The 25,407-nt window shown below is 29.8% G+C and overlaps 1 protein-coding gene across 8 annotated transcripts in view; it reads left to right on the top strand.

The window, feature by feature from the left end:
- The window catches only part of dlg1 (MAGUK family member discs large 1), a 115,216-nt gene that overhangs the window by 16,512 nt on the left and 73,297 nt on the right, over positions 1–25,407 (top strand). For all 8 annotated transcript variants that reach the window (XR_015838974.1, XM_088275220.1, XM_088275221.1 and 5 more), the window contains exon 2: positions 1,222–1,353. Coding sequence is in view for 7 of the 8 variants with exons in the window: in XM_088275220.1 (XP_088131346.1) it covers positions 1,222–1,353 (132 nt within the window). In the remaining variant the exon portion in view is untranslated. The remainder of the gene's footprint in view (positions 1–1,221; positions 1,354–25,407) is intronic.

Consider the following 25,407-nt stretch of genomic DNA (forward strand, 5'->3'; position numbering starts at 1 on the left):
CATTTATATCGTGGTGCGTCCCTTGTTTTGTACGATTTGTCTTTGACTTCAGCTTTGATCTTTTCCCTTTCCCCCTTTCTCTCATGTTTTTTTAAATTTATGCAATATGGATGTTCAGTAATGGGAAGAATGGTGAACGTTACGCAAGTGTGTAAAGTGATCGCTTAAGCCAGCTAAATCATAGGTCTTAAGCCCAGGGATGTTCAGACTTAATTTTTTTCCTATTAAAAAGGACGATAGATATTTCATACCAATTTGAGACAATTTTTTTTACGTATGTAAAAAGAACTCTACCGACAATACACGTAAGGTGGCTGGGTCTCTACAAAAAATAACATTTCAATTCTTCTTCTTCCTGGTTCCATCCCAACTTATCGTCATTGTAGACTGTTAGGGTCAGTTCTCCTCATTCTCACGTTGTAGGTTCTTCTATAATATACAACGTTACCCAAGTCACGCCTTCGAATCATGTTATCTTTCTGTAGTAGCACCCATGAATTTTTCGGTCTTCTTCTAGATGTCTTTCGAGTAAGATCCACGACGATGGCCTGGTTTACAATACGCTCAGGTTCTCTACGTCCTATGTGCCCATACCATCTCGATTGCCTTTCCTCTACCTTACTATTGATGTCAGTTACACCCAGGCTTGCACGAATGTAAATATTTTTTTATCAATGAATGTTCATATCGCTCACTCCTTTCGACAACGTCATATATAAAACAACCACAATTTTTAGTTGAGCATGTTTTCGGAATGCCTAGAAAATGGACTATATCCCAGCGAAAGCGGCATATTTTAAAGTTAATATTTACCCGCTACAGGGCAGAAAGTTTTGCATTTTGACGAAAATGTATTGTTTAATTATTTTTTTAAGTAAACTAAATATTTTTCTAATGGAGAAAAAACTTTCAGGTTTTACCTAAAAAGATCTGTTGTACTGTAAAAAGTTCAATAATTGGCTTGATAATTATTATTAATACATTTTATTATATTCTTAAACTTTAAAAACGAGTTTTTATTTTATTTATGACGTTGTTGAAAGGAGTAAGCGATATGTATTAATATGTAGGTAAGTATATACATAAATTTAACAAATAAAATTAAAAAAGTACGAAAATTATGTGTGAAAAAATATTATTTATTATTATTTTATTTTCAGCTTATCCAATTGTTTTATACCTGATACTGTAAAATTTAATGAAAATTGTGATTATTTTCAGAAGCGCATCGTGCGCTAGAACTGCTGGAAGACTACCACTCCAAGCTGACCAAGTCCCAGGACCGGCAGCTGCGGATAGCCATCGAGAGGGTCATCAGGATCTTCAAATCCAGGCTCTTTCAGGCGCTACTCGGTGAGCTACTTCATGATTATCTCAGATAACCAGCTATAAACTACATATAAAGGGGGAATTCACGCAGGAATCTTCGGCGGACAAATCCAACGGACAGATCCATGTATAAATGCCCCCCTTAAGGCTAAGATCTCAGTCGTTCAAATTCCGAACGCGAACGGCCGCGTTAGAGGTCGGACGTGTTTCTGCGCGCATTAAAAAAATGGAATTAGATTTTATACTTCTTCTTCTTCTTCTTCTAACCCTTATTCGCACCCAATGGTTCATAGGGTACTGCATCATATAAACGCAGTGTTATCTTGATCGTTAACACATGAAGATAAGGTGATCAGCCCTCCGCTTCAAGTACCAGTCCAGGGTAATATAATGAATAAATATTACAGTGAAAAAATCACTTATATTCATTTGACCCCCTCTGGGAATCGAACCTGGGACCTCCAGAACGGTAGCCGAGAGTGCTGACCATTACACTACGGAGGCGGACATTTTATAGACATTTTATTTTGTTTTGGAGATTTTATAACGTGATGGTAAATTATCTAATTGGATAGTTAGTACATTTAAAGGATATTTAAAGGACTGCCTGAGTGGCATCTGACGTCCTTCTATTTTTACCATATTCTTTTGATATTGAGAGTCTCGATAGGAGGAGACGTTTTGATGGAATATTTTCATTTGATTACAGTCACAAAGTAAAAGGCTTGTCATAAAATTCAATTCAATACAGCTCAGTACACGAAGCAGTACCATCGCTTGTTCACAAATCTATCAAGGGGTGTCACTCGTCAGAACAAGTGTATGGAAATCGATATATCCGATACACTGTCGTGTATGTAATAATACGTCAAAAGGGGCTATTCTTTTACAATAAATATTATTTTAGAAACCACTTCCATCAATAAAAAATATTCGGAAAAAAATTTTGTTTTCGGTAATAATGCGAAATAAAAGCGACACTTTGATACGAATAGATTAAGGAACCATTTTTATTAGTAAAAAATACTTCCCATGTTATAAAAATATTCACAACATTTCGAGTCCAAATACTTGTTCACAAATCTGGATTATCTCTAATTATACGAGTTATTTTTCATATTATTTTTTGACATCTCATCAAAGATGAAGAAGAATATGGAAGTCTGGGCATTTACGGGGCTAACGACCATCATAGGCTGGTTTAAGTGATCACTTTACACACGTGTAACATTCACCAATTCTACCCATTATTGACAACCACACTACTCAAATTCTTGGAAGTTCTATGTATATGAATCAGTTTTTGAAACATTGTTCTGTATTATCTCCAATTATAGGAATTATTTTTCAAATTATTTTTTGACATCTTATCAAAGAATATTCATATTTATCTCACCAATGGATGTCTCTAGTGAAGTTCTAGTGATTCAAGCACAATGTTTCAAAATTGGTTCATGTATATAGAACTTCCAAAAATTTGTGTAATATGGTTGTCGATAATGTGGGGTAGAATTGGTGAATGTTACACGTGTATAAAGTGATCACTTAAACCAGATTATGACGGTCGTCAGCCCCGTAAATGCCCAGACTTCCATATTCTTCTTCATCTTTGATGAGTTGTCAAAAAATAATATGATTTTTAGTATTAAATTTCATTCAATTGATCTCTAGTTTTGATCAAATTGATTTGTAGTAGAATAAGGCACCCGGAAGACAGACTGTCGTATGTGAAATAATACGTCGACGTATAAATACACGCCGAGTAGCTTTAAGAGGGTTGTTCCCCCGGTCCGTAATTGGGTCATCGGCCGCTGGGGATGGATCGATATATAAATATCCCTGCTCAACATTATGTTTCATTAAAATTGCATTGGGTATTGAGCTTTGGCATATCAAATAACATTGTTACAGCAAATTTTATCCACCATTTGGTAAACATATGTTTTGCTTCATATTCCGTTTGCCAATGCTTTCGATGTATTGCCAAAATTTCTCCAAGAATACATGAAATACAGTGGAATTATATTTTATCTGCTTCTTTAGTGAAATGGCTGGAATGTTTACCTATCTTAGAGGCCCCCTTACCGATTCCCAGGGTAGGGGGTGAAAATGAATATTAGTGATTTCGCTCTTATATTTATTTAATACCAACCTGAACTTGAACCTGAAGCGCAGGTTAAATCACATTGATCTAACAGTCAAGATAACACTTCGAAGATACGAGAGCAGTTTTGTACGTAGAAAGGGGTAGAAAGAAGATATATAGTGATCAGTTTTTTTTTACAATTATTGTCTCATCGTTTATGACTATGCGTAACATTATTTATAAGTTTAAATCAACCTCTAAGATATTTTGATACAGTTTAAACTACATTTTGCCTTAGCAACAACTTTATGTTGTGAGGAAATTATTGGAAAGAAAGTTAGAAAAGAAAAAATAAAGGTCATCAATAAGTCTTTTCAATTTCCTAGTGTTAAAAATATTTTCATTTCCACCGTATCTTTATCTTTTCTAATAAATTTTTAAATAAAACTGGCAGAGATTCGATGTGTTCAATGTTACTTGATTGGTTTTCTATATATTTTAAAGAGAGATATAAAAAAATCAAATAATTAAAGAACGAAATGAATACTAAGCTTAAAACTAATGTATGTAATATTACATCTCGTCAGTTTAATCTGTAAACTGTCTAAATTCTAAACGGAATAGTCTAAAAACATCATTAGGTAGACACTAACGGATAAGGTCGACGATATATGTATTTCGTGTTTACCCGGACTGGCATCTGAAAAATATTGATTACATTTGAACCTTTATCCAATTCCATTGTAACGAAAATAGTATCAACGTAATAAATATTTTGTAAAACGGTGAATGAACGGGGAAAGTCATCATTACACGTGCTTTATATATTTTCTGAATCAAACACACGCTTAAACATAAAATATGTATTATTTACCTGTACGTATCAATAAGATAAATAAATTCTCAGCATACCAATTTCATCAAGGCTTTATTGATTATAAAATTCCCGATTATTGGGTTAAAAATCTATAAAACATTCTTCCGAATGAAATATCCGTGCTGCACGCCATGATATAAAACGTTGGAAGAGTTTATTGTTTTTCATTGTTCCTTCTAGGAACAACCTCTACACGATCCGCAGAACAATGGTTTTTCCTCGACAAAACATTGAATAAAATCGCTGATACGTGAATATACTGAAGCTTGCGTTTGAGGGTGCTTTCGATTTGATTACATTTTTTTTAAAAGCCGAGACGGAAAATTGTAGAATGTTTAGGGAACTGAAAACTGGTTATAAAGTTTTAATCAATCTACAAAAAATCGGTTAACCAGATCACATTATCGATAGAAATTGTAAGAAATTCTTTCGAAATACGCTATACGTACTCTTCATAAGAAAGTTGAGGTAAAAAGATTGTCCTACATAGCTATCGAATGATTTTCTTTATTCACACTAATCACTATACTATGGATGCAGATGAAATACACACACACACACATACACACACAGCTAAAAATATACATATATATATATATATATATATATATATATATATATATATATATATATATATATATATATATATATATACATAATTGTATGTAAGTACATAACGATCTTCTTTTATTGATTTGGCATAAACTTTATGGAATAACATGATGATTTAAATTTTAAAATAAAACACTTGTAAAATACCACTTTTTTGAGTTTACAAACATAGTATTTTTTTTTCACCTGTTGATGAGAACATTTGTAGTTCTCCAAACAAGTCGTTTTTATATTAGTAAACTCAAAAAAAGGTCAAACACAACATTTAATTTTATATTTAAATCTTTATGAACATTGATTTACTTTGTATATACTTATGGTCAGTGGCGTGCAGAGTTTTTAATCAGGGTAGGTAGTAGGGTTGGGTAAGGATAAGCGTCGTGTTTGTATATGAAACGCGAGTAATCCAGGCACTGCTTTTCTGCCTATATAGAATGCACGCCTATGCTTATGGTACACATCTTTTTTTTTCATACAAAAATGTTAATAAAATTAGTATACAATCACTCACCGAGATTTTTATGTCTACCGGTTTCGAGACGTACCCGTCTCTTCGTCAGGATAATCACTAACGCTCTACATTTAAGATTTCTAGAAACTCTATATTTAAGGCTACTAACTAGATATAACTTACATTCCAGATTTAACAGTTGAATAATATTACAAGTATAAGGTGAATTAAATTAAACGATAAACTTAATGAATAAAATAGTTGTATTTTAATATTTACTTCATGCAAGATGGATAAGTATATAATATGTACAATATATTAAAATCGCAGAAAGTTAAGTTGATTTTTCGATAGTGTTGTAGTTAGTAGACCCTTCTCGAGCTGAAAAATATGTTAGCTCTTGAAATCGTGAAATTTCAATTAAAACTTGTTTACCAAGTGATTTACTATTTGGTTTTACAAAAGAATTTTTGTAATTTAAAAAAGAACTTTGTATATTCAGCCGAGGGCGAACACGATAAAATAATACTTGCCAACTTGATTGTTATTTCTGTACGAGAAATATATTTAGGTAACAGCAAATAACAAGTTTTTAAAGTATACCAAGTCTACTACTTTCCTGGTATTTTTAAATTAAAATATGTTTTTAATATAATGACGGTATAAGATAAGATGTCAAATACATGAATAAGTTAGTATATAAATTTCAATATTTTTATTTTACTGGCTGTATCCGGCCAGCGCTGCTGTGGCTCATTTTGGATAAATGGAAAATATGAAAAATACAAACCATACATTTCTAATATGTATGTTTAATTTTACAGTGCTTGTGAAGCAATGAATGAATTTGAAATCTTTTAAACGACAATGCAATCGAAAAAAATTAAATGCGTCACAAAAAAGTGACAGCAGCTGTCAAGAAGCATGCTGTTTGCCTCGAAAAATGTTTATTATTGCATGTGTTGATGTTACACTCAAGAGATGGCGCTGTTATTACGGTTAAATATTTTTTTTAAAGCATGTTTTTACATGAGTTGTGAAGAATTTCACAAGGGAGGTTTTTGAGTAAACAAAAGAAAATTTATTAAACATTGATTGAAATTTATTTATATGAATGCGTTTGTAAAAATCTCTCTTCGTCAACAAAAAAAGGATAATAATTGGAAATAAAAAATTCGTTTCGACAACTATTGTTGTTTTGATTATCCGATAGGACGAAGTCTATGAAAAATATTAAAAAATAAAATAAAATAAAAAAATGGATAATATCAGTTGAAAATTTAGATGTTATTAACTGGAGTAATAGCAATATATGTACGTACTCTTTTAGACATTCAAATTTAAACTACTTTTTTCAATTTCTTGAATATTATTATAACTTTTTTTGAAAAAAAAACATAAATATTTGTATTTTTATTATTTACACAAATATTTTAATTTAATACTATTTTTGTGAGCCTAAGCGGCTCATTATTAGAAATAGGTATTCAATTATGGTAGAGGTTCGAACCGAGAAACTCTGACTTAAGAGTCCGCGACACTAACCACGGGACCACAACCCGATACACACTGTTTTTGCCATGTTCATGTTTAACCCCCTTGATGAAACCGGTTAGAGAAAAATGTACCAATAAAAAGTGGCTAAAAACAGTAAAGTTGGTTTAATTTTACAAAGTCCTTTTTTAATGTTTTGCAGATGGCGTTGAATTCAATTTGTAACCGTTTTTTAGAAAGTAGGTCAGGTAAACTTTAATTTGTCACCGATGACTCAATTTTATTTTTGTTGGATAATTATAAATTTCTATCTAGTACCCAATTATATAATATAATAAGATGTGACTCATAGTCGTCCTACACACTATAAAAATACATCTTCTTTGGTGTTGCCAAAAAAGAAAAAGGGATTCATGTAAATTTACCCACGTTATCTAATAATAATCACTATTGAAAAGCAGGTAGGTACTTACTGGTACGTGCCCACGTTTTCTTCGTGCCGTGCTTAACGAAGTGAATGCATTTACGTCGGGTAACACCGGATTTTAATCAAGCGGAAACTGTCACAGTACTGGCGGGAACCTTTTGAAAAGTGAACACAAAACACAACATGGCGTCTACGCGAACACTGCTAGACAATGTCCTCATCGGTAGTACGTATAACATGTATTCAATGTTGCATTATTGTTGCCATTTATTATTTGCTACTAGACCACCGCTTACATCAAAATATATTTTAGTTTCTTACGCTACTTTCTGTTGTATTCCTTCTTAAAGCCCAGCAATCAATACCGCATCTTAATTTTCTTTTAAACCCAGGTAACATTTAACGTGATTATTTTTTTGTTGTTTAAAACACGGTTTTTATAAAGAAAAAATAAGTTTTTCTTCGAAATAAATATTTAGTTTAGAAAAGAAAAGAATTATTGAAAGGTAAGGAGTGTAATTAAATTGAAGTATTTTAAAAATATATATTCTAAAATATACAACAAATTCCAATACATATAAAAAAAAACAAATGGACGTAGACAGACGTGTGACCTCTCGTGCAACCGGCCACTTACTGAATATACAAACGTTTATACAAAGGTATTTTTTAATATTTTTTTTAGTATTTATTAGTAAGCATAGGCCCTTATTTTCAATAATTTAAAAAACAATATGGTAAGGATTCAGTATTATATTTAGAAATTGAATCCATTCCGGTCAGAGCTATTGAAATTCTAAAAGTTGTGAGCGCCGACATAATTTTAAAGGAAACAGTTGAGATAAACAAAGTTTAAACAAAGCCGTATTGTTGGATAGTTCAATTGAATAATACGAACTCGTACTAGTCTGAATGAGCAGAAAAAGGCTTTATTTTATCTGTCTGGACTTAGAACATAGGAGAACGATATGTTAGATCAGGGGTTCCCAATCTTTTTGTACTCTAGAACACATTCTGAAATATCGGTAGGGTGGCGGGCACCACCTATTTTTAATAGTACTGTCAGCAAAGGAACCACTCATACATTCAATATCGCAAATATTAATTATTATTATTATTATTATTATTGTTTTTTATTATTAACATAAATTGTATACATTTATTCACAATTTTAAACACATTAAAAAATAAATAAATATAAATATATTTAAATATATATATATATATATATATATATATATATATATATATATATATATATATATATATATATATATATATATATATATATATATATATATATATATATATATATATATATATATATATATATATATATATATATATATATATATATATATATATATATATATATATATATATATATATTTATATAAATTTTGCAGAGACCCACCAAGCCGCCACCTTGTGTGTCTTGTCGGTGGAGTTCTTTTTTAATAATAGTTTTTTTTATTATTTTTAACCATTTTAACCTAATATACACACAAAAAAGAGAGAAAAATTAAGAATACATACATTTTACAATTTTCATAAAATTAACTCATGATCATTTACCCATTCCTTTATTTTGCCTTTGTTCCATATTTTATTTCGACCTTTAACATCCGTCGGCAGCAAATTAAAAATGTTCGGAACGATATATTGCAGTGTTCGACTGCCATATTTACTGTTAATTCTTATGAACGTACGTATTCAATAAACCTAGGCAGTCAAAAAATTATAACTATAACAAATAAATAAAAATAATTCACATTTTTAATTAATGTTTATGAAAAAATTATGTCTGTCAAATAGTGGCGGGGCACAAACGAATCGTTCCGTGGGCGCCATGGTGCCCGCGAGCACGGGGTTGGAAACCTCTGAGTTAGATAAATATACCCCTTATAAGTGTTTTTTTAATGTAGGGGGGAAACGGATCTACAATTCAAGTCTAATGCGCAATTATTAATATTATGTAACCCTTCTCAGAAAAGTTTACGTGGGTGTACATATGTTTACAGCCCGTGATTTAGGTCAGGACTTGAGTGAATGTGTGAGGGGGGGGGGGAGGGAAATCATCGTAGAAAGTGGAGTGAGGTTGAAGTTAGAATTATTGAATTAACCTCTTCAGTCATTTACGTCAAATATGAAATAGTATTGCATGTTACATTATTATTGACATCTCAACATAGTTGAAGAAGAATATGGAAGACTGGGCATTTATATAGCTCACGACCGTCGTAGGCTGATTTAAGTGATCACTTAAAAAATAAATGTTTTATTTGGGTTAACAACAGCAACACATGTAAAACAAAACAATTATAAGATATACATGAAACAAGCCAATTACAGTTTACCACCGAAACATAAAGATTAGTACAAAATATTTAGTGTAGATCTAGCAAATTAATGTGTGCGTGTGTGTGCGTGTGTGTGCGTGTGTGTGCGTGTGTGTGCGTGTGTGTGCGTGTGTGTGCGTGTGTGTGTGTGCGCGTGTGTGTGTGCGTGTGTGTGTGTGTTGTGTGTGTGTGTGTGTGTGTGTGTGTGTGTGTGTGTGTGTGTGTGTGTGTGTGTGTGTGTGTGTGTGTGTGTGTGTGTGATGTTGATTCTAGAAGGGACATACATGCAGAGAAGCATAGTTTTTAAAGATCCTGAGAGGACAATATGCTCACCATTCGACTTCATCATAGATTTTCCGCAATCAAAAATGTCAACTTGGCTAAAACATGATCACTTTACACGTGTTACATTCATCAATTCTACCCATGATTGACAACCACACTACTCAAATTCTTGAAACTTTTAGATATATTGATCAAACTCGAAACATAGCGTGCGAGAGTTCACTATAGACATCTATGTTGGGACGAGGAAAACTTTTACAAAGCGGAAACTGTTTCATTTGTATGTAAGGTCCGAATCCTGGATTATATTCACACACTGAGAAACGCTAGAAAATATCGTTTTTATTATTTTTATTTTAGCTTATAATTTGACTAGTTTTATTTATTGTTTCGGCATTAACTTTGTGGTAAGACATGTTACAATGATTAAAGAAAACACTTGTTTTTTATCACTTAAGTTTTATTTAAGACTACATGTTTCAGAAGTTAAACTTACATCATTCAGGTCTGTATAATAGTTATTATACAGACCTGAATGATGGAATTTTAACTTCTGAAACATGTAGTCTTTAATAAAACTCTAGTGGTAAAAAACAAGTGTTTTTTTTAATCATTTGACTAGTTAATTTATTTACTACTTTTTGAGTGTGTCCAAATACTTTTTTTTTCATACACCATTATAAATAAATATTGAGAGTATGAATATTGACAAATAAATGGATAGTGTAATGCGAAAAAGGTATATCTGTCAAATTTTTCATTTTCTATGTTTGTTCCACAAAATGTTCAAAATAGTGTATTCCATAATCTGGCAAAAGGATATATCTGTAGTTGCAATACTTATTCAGTTTTATTAAGATATGTAAATATAAAAATACATAAAACAAATGATTTATTTAATTCCACAAGTTTGTTTTTGCTCTCCTGTAAAATTTGGTTTGAGACAGATATACTCCTTTGCCTTTACACTACCGAAATATACCCTAGGCGCGGGCAAACTCGATGAGGGCAAAAAATTGTAATTTTTAAATTTATGTATGATGAAATATAAATAAATGTACAAAGAAAGTACAAAGACTACGAAACAAAAGACAGTACAAAGAAAGTGGTACACTATACAAGAATGTGGTGAGATTTGATTGGGTCTGATAGAGTTAATGCGGTAAGGGTGCTGTGTTTTATCGACTCGCTCCTGCCTCGCGTGTCGGATAATGAGATTATAGTGAATGCTTAATACCGTTCCCGCGTTACCTATGGAACTAACAACCATCAATCCACACGATAGGGAATAGTATGGCCACTCTCCAACAAAGGGCTTTTAGGCGATTGAAAACAAACTACGAGAGAAATTAGCGATTTTTTTATATTGTTTATTTATTTATTTTTTTTATTTACATAAATTGTAAACGTTTATTTGAAAAAACATATTTAAAAAATTTTCTTTGCAGAGACCCACCAAGCCACCTTGTATATAGTCAGTGGAGTTCTTTTGACATACGTTTTTTTAAATTGTTTTTATCTATTTTCACTTAATATACACACAAAAAAAGAGAAAAAATTAAAAATATGAACTAGTTTACAATTTTCATAGAATTAACTCTTGATCATTTACCCATTCCTTTATTTTGCCTTTGTTCCATATTTAATTTTGACCTCTAACCTCCGTCTGAAGTCTGGAAATATTAGAGAAAATTAATAAATCATCTGCCACATACCATAGTGATGGGTAGATTACTGACGGTTGATCATGCAATTTGATATTCGCGATCATGTATTAAAAAATGCTAACAAAATTAATGACATATAGTATATACATGTTAATCGAAAGAAAACTCACAAAATAAATAAAATATTAATGAAAATAAATATCACTCACAAACATAAACAATAAATAATAACTGTAACCACCAAAATGGTCATTTTGCTCCTAAACAAAGCTAAATATCTCAACCTCTATGCGTCCATTTTTTGCTGACGTTTCATAACTGTAAGGGCGTTTGTCCACTACACGGGATTTCACCGTCCGGCAGTCCGGTTTTGAAAAATGAAAACGACTACGACAGTTTAGCGTGATCGAATTTACGCGCAACGTGTTCACGCACCGATCAAGAGATCCGATCCGAAGAAAGATGGACAAAACCACAAGCCAATCCAAGCCAAACGCTAACTGACGTGCCGGACGGTAAAATTACACGGAATTCCACGTAATTCCGGGTAGTGGAGAAGCGCCCTAACGGAGTTTGTCAAATCGCCCTACTTTGCTAATATTCCATATCTATATTATCGGCAATCTGCTCAATGATTTCCGGGCATTGTCAGTTCAAGCGCTTTCTCAATATTCTCAAAGACTTGAGGACTATCTAGATGGGCGGTGGGCCCTTAATATTACACTTAAGATGTCCTCCTTACTAAGTAGAAAATTTTATATTCACTCACATATTGGGGATGGTTTTTGCATTTCGGCTTCAATTTCATTCAGAGTTCACGCTTCATCTGCGTAAATAACCCAGATTTGTGAATGAGGATTTATATGGATTTCCCAACCAAATATAGAATTGTGAACAATGTTTTAGACACACGTAAAATATTGTGGTCAAATTATAAACTGCATAAAAAATAGAAAATTATGTTTTCAGGCATCATCCGGTACGAAAAATAATAAAAGTTTGCTGAAATCAACCATGGATGCTGTCCCAAACTCAGACACGAAGCGCCGTGAGATTTACGATATATATATATATATATATATATATATATATATATATATATATATTTATGCATATATATATATATATATATATATATATATATATATATATATATATATATATATATATATATATATATATATATATATATATATATGTATATATACATATATTTATATATATATATATATATATATATATATATATATATATATATATATATATATATATATATATATATATATATATATATATATATATATATGAGTTTCCAAAAATTTCAGAAGTGTGGTTGTCAATTATGGGTAGAATGATGAAGGTTACACGTGCATAAATTGATCACTTCACCAGCCTATGACAGGTGATATGCCCAGACTTCCACATTCTTCTTCATGTATATTGGGATGTCAAAATTTACCTTCTGAATTGGTGTTTGTAAGGACTTTGTCATTTTAAAACGTGTTGTCGATGAATATTGTCAAGAAATTAATGATACCAAGAATAAAATTAATATTTTATTTACGTCAAAGACAAAAATATCGCCAATGTAGTTTAAACGTTAAATTTCGCGTGTAATCGATCCCCAAGGATAGGATTCCAAACGGATAATAAAGATAAATAAATTCTTAAGTTATATTATTAAAATACCAAAAAATATCTCGATAATGGCTTTAACACCCAAGATGGGTGAAAAGCCATTAAAAAGAAGAAGTAAAATACAAATTTATATATGACATATTATTCATTGCTTTTATGTTTTGATTTAAGTAGTGAATTCAAAGAAATAATTCATTCCTCGAATAAATAATGCCTGATGGCGAAACAATTGTCTTTTTTATGATAATTTTCATTTTCATTGTCAAAATGAGTACCGTAATTAATCATAAATTTTGCACAATCATTTTGTATAATTCATATTTTCATTAGGGACAATTTACGTTAAAGAGGGATTGCGAACGAATAATGAGAAAGATTTATCCATGAAATTCATATTTTCGGGGAGTCCTATTCGATTTCATAATGTCCTTTATCAGGGGAAACAGCTGTTACCCGAAATTTAATTATCATAAAAAATATACCAAAACTTTTTGGCTTGAAAAACGAATTTTAAAACACATATTACTGTGTCGGAATTTATTAATTTACCAGCTGTACCCGGACATGCGTTGCTGTGGCTTAGTCTGGTTAAATATAAAAGAAAAAAAAATAAAGCACACATTTCTAATATATATTTAATTTAACATTGCTTATGAAGTAATGAAAATATCAAAAATCTCTGAAACAATAATGCAATCGTAAAACAGAACCTGTCGAGAAGCACGCTGTCCGCTATGAGTAATGTTTAGTATCGCGTTTGCTGCTTTTACGTTAAATAATTGCCATTAAGGTAAAAAAAAACAATATTATACAACTACCCTACCTTTAATTTTGAAATAGAAGACTTTTTAAGTTTTTGATTATTTAACATAAATGAAGAAGAATATGGAATCTGGGTATTTACAGGGCTTACGGTCTATCAAAGGCTGATTTAAGTGATCACTTTTTGAACAGAAGATATTTTACATTTTGATATATTAACATAGATGAAGAAGAATATAGAAATCTGATATTTTACCGTCTATCAAAGTCTGGTTTCAGTAATACACGTGTAACATTCACAACATTCGACCCATGATTGAAAACCACCAAATGAAAATTTTAGGAACTCTTAAGAACAAGAGATTTTATTTTTAATGTATGCAAGATCCTAACAGAATTATTTTAAATTCTTGGAGGCGCTTGAAAACATGATTTTCAATTTTTATGAAGCTCATAATTTGATAAGGAAAGTGAACAAGGATTTGGACAAAATGTTGTGTTTTATTTTTATGACCGTCAAATTTCACGGTTGAAAACAAGGCAGCTGTCATATTATATGCAAAAATGAGCACCCCGTTTTTTGTACCATTCGCTCGTATGGTCCATTCCTTTACCACCCTGTTAATATTTAAAAAAAAGTTATTAAACAGATCCTCCTCCCTACGTTACCACCCTCGCGAGCCTTAAATTAATTATTTACTTTCTAATTTAACCTGATGCGAATACGCATACTGAATTAAACGAATCCAAAATGGCGACTTTTACGACAGTCAACATTGGATTCAGTAAAAAAATGTCAAAACTCAACATGACCAGGAATAGGCTAATAAAAATATACATTTTTCTTCTTGGTGTAGACGTTGCGGTCTGTTCTTAGAGATTTGCCTCCTGCGATACTGATTCTCAGCTCTATCCAATCAGTCAATCCATCTCTTTAGTGTTCTACCTTGGGGTTGGCCGTGCAATGCAAAGTAAAAGAGTCTGGATGGTTTTATCAGCCATATATATATATATATATATATATATATATATATATATATATATATATATATATATATATATATATATATATATATATATATATATATATATATATATATATATATATATATATATATATATATATATATTATATATATATATATATATATATATATATATATATATATATATATATATTTATATATGTAAATATATATATATATATATATGTACATATATATATAATTTTTTTTTTTAAAGATAAATATTTGTGTTTTTATTATTTTCACAAATATTTTAATTCCATGCTATTTCTATGAGCCTGACCGGCTCATTATTGGAAATAGGTATCAAATTGCGGTAGAGGGGTTCGAACCGAGAAACTCTGACTTAAGAGTCTCTAACCACGGGACCACAACCCGACACTATATATGTATATTTTATCGAAAGACATAGAGGAAGACAAAAAATTGTGCTTCATGGATGCTACAGAAACATAACGATTCACATAACATGATTCGAAGGCATGACCTAGACGACGTAGTCCATGATAGAAGGACCTACAACCTGAGGATGAGGAGAGCTGACCCCAATAGTCTACAAAAACGAAAAGTTGGAATAGAGCCAGGAAAAAGAATTCATATATATATATATATATATATATATATATATATATATATATATATATATATATATATATATATATATATATATATATATATATATATATATATATATATATATATATATATATATATATATATATATATATATATATATATATATATATATATATATATATATATATATATATATATATATATATATATATTGTAACTGGGTCTGGCTGTAACGGGCATGTAAATTGAAAATGAATAAAACACACTAATGGTATTTTTAAGACCGGAGAAAAGATACTCAATTTTCAGCAACAACAAAGAAAGCTAAAATATTATTTGTGTGCTGGCTCGTTTACTAAATGATGATTGATGTATTTTTTGTCTTTCGCTCAGAAGCTTTGTTAGATTAGACAATTCTTTATTTTTTATAGATCTATAATATTTAACGAAGTCGTATAAAATGCAATAAACTTCGGGGTATTTCGTAACTCTATGGCTCTCCACATTAAACTCCAAATCGATTTCCGAAAACCTATAACATGTGCATAATATGCTCGTACAATGGGACATTCAAAATAGATTTCAGCTCTGAATGTGATCTCGTTTAGTGAAACTTTAATTTCTGCTCAAATACAGGGTGTTGGAAGAAAACATGTCCTATCTTACGAAGAAACTTACGAGTATAACCCCAATAGCTCTAGCCATTGCTTGTATTCTCCTTGCTGATATTTTTTCTGCCAAATATCCTTTCTCCATCTTCTTTCCCATAAAGCACGCATTATTATTCATTATTATTCTCTACTTACGTCGTAAGTATCCTATTCAATATATAATTTTACTCTTACCCATATCCAAGAAACTGCAATGCAGGACGAATTCATTTACCTTCATGCAATAGACGAGCAATATAAAGCCGCGTCAATCAGATCGAATAAAATCGGATAAAAAAATCTGTACAAGTTTATTATTATGTACTTTGTATTTAAGAATTGTTATATACCTACCCGCCAATTATTCCGACGATTGAACTGACATCTTTCAAGTATTTTAAATACTTGATCATGCCAAATTTTCCTAGGACTTCCTCTGCTTCTATTCCAACTATAAAATTTATTTTATTACTCATAAAATATTTGTATTACAGCGTAAAAAAATATAAAAATAAAAACCAATAATTTAAACGCATTTCGACTTGTTTGTCTCAATCAATTAATAATGTAAATTTTAATAATTTTTTTTTGCCAATTTTATTTTAGCCTTTTTAATTAACTAACTGCTATAGGTCCTGTGTGTTTTGATTATGTATTAAAAATTATTGTTCCATTTCCTCGTTTTATAAGTTGTTTATAAAAAACTTAAAAGGCTCTTTAAATCCTGAAGGCAGTGGGTAGATGGGCCATTTTACTGGAAATGGCTTCTCTAAATGGCCCATGCTGCGAGTATACACATTTTTTGAATACCTTGTACAAATATGTTTGTGTCAAAATTTATCACACAAAAGTAGGTAATACCGTTGGCTTCCCTCCAATATTCTGCGTATCTGCTAGGATTGTTCTTTGGTGTGACTTTTTTGCAAAACACCTGTTTTTTAACTAATTTTTCTGACGTGATGGAACACCGTTTAGTTTGTATTTATCACTAATATTTTCAATTCAATTCAATTTCAACTAAATTTATTCAACAAAAAAATAATATATACATAACAAACAATATTTAAGGCGTATATATTAAAAGTAAGCAAGAAGACTTAAAGGTGTAGAAGAATCCAGCTTCGGAAAACTCCTTTGGACACATACTGGAACAGATCAATATCCAATTTGATATTGTTCAACATAGCGGTAGCTCTTCCTACAGGCATAACCATCGGCAGGTTGGTCCTGTGTATAGGAATGTGAAACAATCTATGTCGACGCTGTCTTAGGTAACTATCGGGAACATACAGACCAATGCTCCGGATAATTTCAGGATTATCGATCATACCGCGCAACAATCGATAAAAATGCGTAATCAAATACACATTCCTTCTAGTCTCTAAACTATTGTAGCCAAGCATACCCTGGAGAAACTGGTTGGGTAGAGCCAAGGATAATTTTCTTGGTTTGATAATAATTAAGTGTAGGGTTGTGGTCCCGTGCTAAGAGTCGTGAACTCTTGAGTCAGAGTTTCTTGGTTCGAACCTACTCTATCACAATCTGATACCTATTTCTTATAATTTTATTTTCATTTCTTTGGGAATTATACAGCTTGTACATAAAAAAATATTAAAAATAGTGAGATAGACAATGATAAAAGTCAATTAAACAATTCCACATAAATTATATGTTATGAATACCGTTGTATATTATGAGAGAAAAAAGAGAAGAGAGGGTAGGTATGTGTGAGTGTATGTGTATGTGTATGTGTATGTGTATGTGTGTGTGTGTGAGAGTGGGAGTAAAAGGGTAAGGGTGTGGTATAAAATGGAATATGCTGGAAGGAAAATGAGAGGAGACGAATTAATGAGAGAGTGGTTATAGGATTGTGCCGCTCAGGCTCAAGGAAATAGCATGAAATTTTTTAGGAAGTAATAAAAAGACAAATATTGCTCTTTTTATTTTAATAAATAAATATTAAAATGTTTAATAATTTATAATGCGCCATTTTCGTAAAATACTACCTCAAGGGCGCAATTTACAATGCGCCATGTTCGCAAAATGCTACCTCACTGTGATTAAATTAAGGGAAACGAAGATAGTGAAAATGATTTAGCAAATAAATACGTCTTTAGTTTTTTTTTCTATAGATTCAGTTATCATTAAAAAAAAGATATATAATATAAGCCAGATAACTCTAGAGAAAATACGGCACGGGTAGTGATGCGGTGAGGTTGGCAACAATGGAATTGTCAGGGGTGATATTATGATATCACGAATATAAGAAAATGTTTAAAGCGTGCTTCCTACGCAATTGTTTATTTATTATTCTATTCCGAACCTTGAGGTGAAGTGTGTAGGTAGAGGTTCATGAAATATAAATAAATGCTTCAAATATAAACACACATACCCTCATATGTAACAGATTATTTATTTTTAAATTATTCCAATTGTTTTTTTTATCATTTGATAAATACTCAGGAAAATAATACTGAGGAAAAGTCATTAAAAATAATACTGTAAATACATAGTTATTATTTTCGACATCGCAGAAAGCTAATCCCTCTTAAAAACAGGCCACGAGGCCTACACCAAGAAGTAGAAGAAGAAGTTATTATTTTTGTTTATTTTTAGATTCTACGATTTTCATATTCCCATTTAGCATATAATAACTAAAGAGGAACAATGTAAGCTAGAAACAATAGAATATTATATAACGAGAAGAACATCGGTTTATACTATGTATTTACACACATATATAAATATATATATATATATATATATATATATATATATATATATATATATATATATATATATATATATATATATATATATATATATATATATATATATATATATATATATATATATATATATATATATATATGTATATATATATATATATATATATATATATATATATATATATATATATATATATATATATATATAAATATATATATATATATATACATATATACATACATATATATAGATACATTTATATAATACATATGTACATATTTAAATACGCGCGGATTTTAATGCAAAATTGTGTAAAAATTTCATTAAAAAAATACATAGGAGATTAAAGATTTTAAACAAACGAAAATATAAATATTTTATTTCTCGAAATAATATATCAATATATCAATATGATCCACAAAGTTAATGCTTTCAATATTCAAAACAAAAGAAAATATAAATTTTTAATTTTATACACAACAAAGATATGTACCTGCATTAGTTTAGTTAAGTATAGGCTACATGAATCATGAATCACGTTTCAACATTTGAATCTCTGCTTTGCGATGATTAATCATTGGCAAATAATAGAATTCCCATTATACGCTAAACACTAACACGTTCCGATAGTTTTAATGCTCGTAATTTATTGTTTACCGAATTAAATCCATTCGCGTTATATCGCTTCGATTCGGATCAACAATACGTTTCGAATCGAGGTAAACAAATTATTTTGGCAGCCCATTTTGTTCGAAATACTTTACCTCCCGAATCGAACTAAATCTTATATCGACATTTGGTTCGGGTCGGCACTGAATTCGGGCGCAAGGCTTGAGAGGGTGATACGTATACCAACATACGGCCCTCGTTATTCAGAGCACTTACCGACATTTTGCGAAAATAGTTGGTACGTAGCACTACTCGTTATAAGAAGAAAAATATTTGATAACCTTTCTTGAAACACTCGGGAACTTCCTGAAATATATAGAAAAGTAGCGAGTACTTCAGAAGTACATACATGTATTGTTTGATACAGATGGAATCGCAATTGTGGGTACTGTAAGGAGGAATAATCAATAACCCGCAACTTAATTTTCTTTGAACCCAGACTATATTTAAGGTTATTAAATGTTTTATTTAAACACCGTGAAAAGAAAAGAGTAATTGAAAGTTTAGGATATTTATATATACATATATATTTATATATATATATATGTATATATATATATATATATATATATGTATATATATATATATATATATATATATATATATATATATATATATATATTTATTATATATATATATATATATATATATATATATATATATATATATATATATATATATATATATTATATATATATATATATATATATATATATATATATATATATATATATATATATATATATATATATATATATATATACAAACACACACACATATATTGTAATGATAGGTTTACTTGAAATGTTTGGTATTTAAGATAGTTTTGTAGCGTGATCGAAGCGTATTTACAACATTTTGCAACATTGTATATATAAATATATATATATATATTTAAAAAAAATATGCGCGGAAAACACGTGTACAACAATTTTGTTTTTTTTTTAAATAGTTCTTTCTCTCTTTCAAAATTTAATGTTTGTAAAAATGTCAAATCGTAATAATTTTATTTTATTGACCTGATGATGGAATGATTATTTCAAAACCGGTAGTCACGAATAAGTGTTTATAAAAGTGGTATTACACAAAGTGAATGATGAATGACAAGGAGAGTGTCAAATCAAATAATATATATATTTTTTTAAATATTCATTGTAAATAATTTTCCTTGAGTATCGCAGTATGATTTTGCTGAAGTATTTATCAAATGAAAAAAAATCATTGGGAATAATTCATTCCAATCAGGTAGCAATTTTTCATTGGTCACATCTCTACAATAAATTGACGTAATTCTCGCGTGTAGCATTATATAAAGCTTGTAATATGTATTACGTTGAGGAGTACACTCATAAGTGAGGTTAGAACGACTTGTGTAACAGCACGTTCCGAGCCCGTTAGGCTCGACTCGAGGCCTTAACGTCCCATTGAGATGGATGACAAATGGCATCTACTTGTTTTTGTAAATGTTTCAGTTTTTCGGGGTTCAACGTGAGGGCGCGAGGGTGAAGTGAGGGATGATAATACAAACTGATCCTTACAAAGCCACTACACAACTTGAGAATCTCATATAAAAGATGTAGGTTTAGTTTTTTCGAAAGCTACTGTGACGTTTATGGCATACGAATATATCATTAATGCTACTATAAAAAAAGTCATACGTATATATATATATATATATATATATATATATATATATATATATATATATATATATATATATATATATATATATATATATATATATATATATATATATATATATATATATATATTTATATATATATAAATATATATATATATATATATATATATATATATATATATATATAAATATATATATATATATATATATATATATATATATATATATATATATATATATATATATATATATATATATATATATATATATACTGCCTTTGCAAACAAACTTTGCCTCTTCCATTATTCCAGCCGATTATTCCAGCTCGTGACCTGACCACTTTCAAGTATTTGGAATACTTGTTAAAGCCACGTTTTCCTCGATCTTTTCGGTTCGCCTCATAAATTTGTTTTACCGATCTTTCCTCACTCATTCGTTCCACATGTCCGAACCATCTCAACACACCTTTCTAAATTTTATCCATAATGCTTATCTCAGCCTTGAATTCTTTACATACAATTATTAATCATTCTTTACATTCCACGTTTTGCCGCACATTCGCCTGAGAGAACGCATTTCAACTGCATTGTGTCTACTTTCATCCTTCTTTTTCCCACTCCATGCTTCACTTCCATACATTAGGGTTGGTACCAGAACTCTGTTGTGTACTGCAAGTTTAAGTTACATGGATTTTTTTTATTGCTGTTTATGAATTCAGTGTACCATTTACTATATTCCCAGCATTCACTCTCGTTTCTTTATCATCATAAATGTTTCCATCCCTAGAAAACAAACTTCCTTAATAAACGAATAATCTACATGTTCCGAAATTTCCCCATTTACTACTATTTTACATCCAGATCTACATTATAATTTTTTTCAAAAACCTACGAACTCTCACAGTCATAATCACTTCTTATTAGCAGAACGTAAATGATATTGATATTGATTCTTGAAAAAAAAAGTTTTTTATGTGTATTCATAAATGTATTATTCATAAGCTAAGATGTTATGTTTAAAAAAATATCTGAATAAACTGCTTTCCATTGTTCTTAAAACGAAAATATAATTAGCAATTATTTAGTAAATTTGACAAAACTCAGAGACTTCCTTCGGAATATTTTTTTTTGTATATTATTTTCAACTTTCCACTCTAGAATATATGTATCTTCAGAAAATAAAGTCAATGATATCCACCCTAGTATAAGGCAAGAAACATTTATCACGGATACCGTCATATGAACATGTGTATATTATGACATATGACGGGAAAATATATTATGCAGGAGATGTGTAGGTTTTGTATGTGTAGTCTTTCACAGATTCGTGCATGAAAAATAGAAACAATACATTCTAAAATTATATTTATTTTGCTTACGTCGCGGAAAATTTAACTGAAATAGGAAAAATGTTTTTTAATATTTTTTTGTGAATCGTGTAAATCCAACACATTCAGAAAACTTCTCCATTTCAAATATAATAATAATAATATATATAAACATATAGTTTTCAAATAATATATATAAACATATAGTGAAGAATGAGTAAAGTATAATAATAAAAATATATATATAAACATATAGTTTTCAAATAATATATATAAACATATAGTGAAGAATGAGTAAAGTATAATAATAATAATATATATAAACATATAGTTTTCAAATAATATATATAAACATATAGTGAAGAATGAGTAAAGTATAATAATAATAATATATATAAACATATAGTGAAGAATGAGTAAAGTATAATAATAATAATATATATAAACATATAGTTTTCAAATAATATATATAAACATATAGTGAAGAATGAGTAAACCTTTTATCAGTCGTGCCTTATTAAAGATAAGTATTTTTTATTGTGTTTCAATGTGTAATGTAATAGCTAGCAAGATGCCCAACGATCATTGGCATAGTGAAATCAAACTTTAAAAGAAAAACGAAAAGTTTTGAAATTTTAAGTACTTCATAATTGAAGAGGTTACTTCAAAATAGCCCATACTCAATTTGACCCGTGTTTAAAATAGCCCAGACTCGATTACAAGCATTTTAGAACAAGTATGGCGCCAGCAAACTTGGATTCTGATTTATATTTATTTAATATTACTCTAGACTCGTCCCTGAAGCGTAGGAGTGATCACCTTGCCTTCGTATAATTAACGATCAAGATAACATTGCGTCAATATGATGCGGTGCCCTATGCACCATTGGGTGCGGATAAGGGTAAGAAGAAGAAGAATGAGAAACTTGAATTTTATTTGAGATAAAATCTATACGCATATTATTTTTATCGGTTAGTTTTACTTCCTGGAAATATATAGAATACCTACCTTTATCCAGTTTTGAGATGGACAAGTCATTAGATGTAAAAATGCAATTACTTATCAACGCATTAGTGTTCATGAATGATGGATGACCTGGTTAGAATTGGGTAAACGATATAAAATCTGAGCTCGCTTACTTATATTAGTATTTTTCTTCAATCGCCCGTTAAAATTAAACTTTTTCTGATTATGCAAAAGGTTTTTCTAAGTAAAAAAATGATTAAAAAATTACATTAAAAAAATCATTCAATATTTAAATAACACTAGCTCTTCCCGACCGCACGTTAGTTTGGTAAAATGAAAAGAATGAAAATAGAAACCACATATTTCTGATATATATGTACTTGTACTTAAAATTTCCCTCGTGGAACGCAAATATCAAAAATGTAAGAAACAACAATGGATTCGAAAACGTTGAAAATGCAAAATAACAGCACCTGTCAAGTCATGAAATACGCTGTCCGCCATTAGCAGTGTTAAGTATTGCATGTACTGCTGTTAAGTTCAATAGATGGCACTGCCATTGCGGACAAGAAAGATGCTAAAAAAACATACCTTTATCTGTCATAAAAATATAAACGCATGTCACATAAAAATACCGCAAGACTTTGTGTCTGCACTGTATCTTAATATATAATGTAAAGCTATCGACAATCTTGATTTTTAAGTATCAATTGATTTGGCAGACACTTTGTATTGAAATCTGTCCATTTACAATTTTTATTTTTAATTTTTTCACACGAGTCACTATTTCTTAAAATCTATAGTGACTCGTGTTATTATTGGTGTTTGATAATCATGTCAAATTCATCGAAACACGTGGCAAAACGGATATTTAGAAACAGTTGTATTTACCGAGTAAAATTTAAATATATATCTTTTTTATTATTTCTCTAATCTTTTGTTAAACAGAATCGAGAAATTGAGTAATAACATAATTTCATGAGAGTAGTGGAATGATGATGGATGATGTAAAACTGTCAAGTGAATATTTTTGGAATGGGTTTTAAGCATTTTAGAATTCAGTTAGAAAGGAAACTTTGACATTTTTACATAAATATATTTTTTTGAATCTCATCAAATACAAGTCGGCAATTTTTGGATATTTTCATAAAATATTTTCTAATGGATTTTCCCTTCTTCATTTCATGCTCTAGCTGTCTGAAGACAAGTGAAAAAGGTTAAATAAGCCTTTAAGTTTGATAATACTTTATAATGATAGAGTATTTGAATTCCTCTGATTTCTTTACGGAAATATATATTTTTATAAAGAATACGGTTGAATGTCAAAAAGTGAACAATTTTTTAGCTACACAGTTGGCATCAATTAATCACATGTAAAAAAAACTACATTGATTTCAAAAATGTGTATTATATTTACATTTTATTTTAGGTACTTTATTTTATAGCAAACTTTTTTCGGATGCAAAAGCATCAAAGTTTTGATTTATAATTACAGTTTTTTAACTAAGCACTTATATTTATAAACTGGTCTGGTTTAATTGACATTTTTATTTCATTTTCATTCAAGTGATCCGTTAAAAGTTTTCAAATTGTTTGTAATTACATTAGATAAGTCTTAAATTCGATTTTATAAATGACTGTAATGGTAGAATGTCACTTTCGCTACTCTACCTTTCAAATACATATATAATTATAATAAAACTGGATTGTAATTTAATGTAGATGAAATACAATATGGTTTACGTATTTGCTAACATTTTTTTAATGGGCACACATATTTCCACATCGTAGATTTATTCCTACGCACGTAAAGGTAGGGACTAAGTCACTATAAATATTTTATTATGACTTAATT

The sequence above is a fragment of the Brachycentrus maculatus genome, unplaced genomic scaffold (genome assembly GCF_059751285.1).
Source record: "Brachycentrus maculatus isolate JH-2025_06_01 unplaced genomic scaffold, ASM5975128v1 h1tg000823l, whole genome shotgun sequence".
NCBI lineage: Eukaryota > Metazoa > Arthropoda > Insecta > Trichoptera > Brachycentridae > Brachycentrus > Brachycentrus maculatus.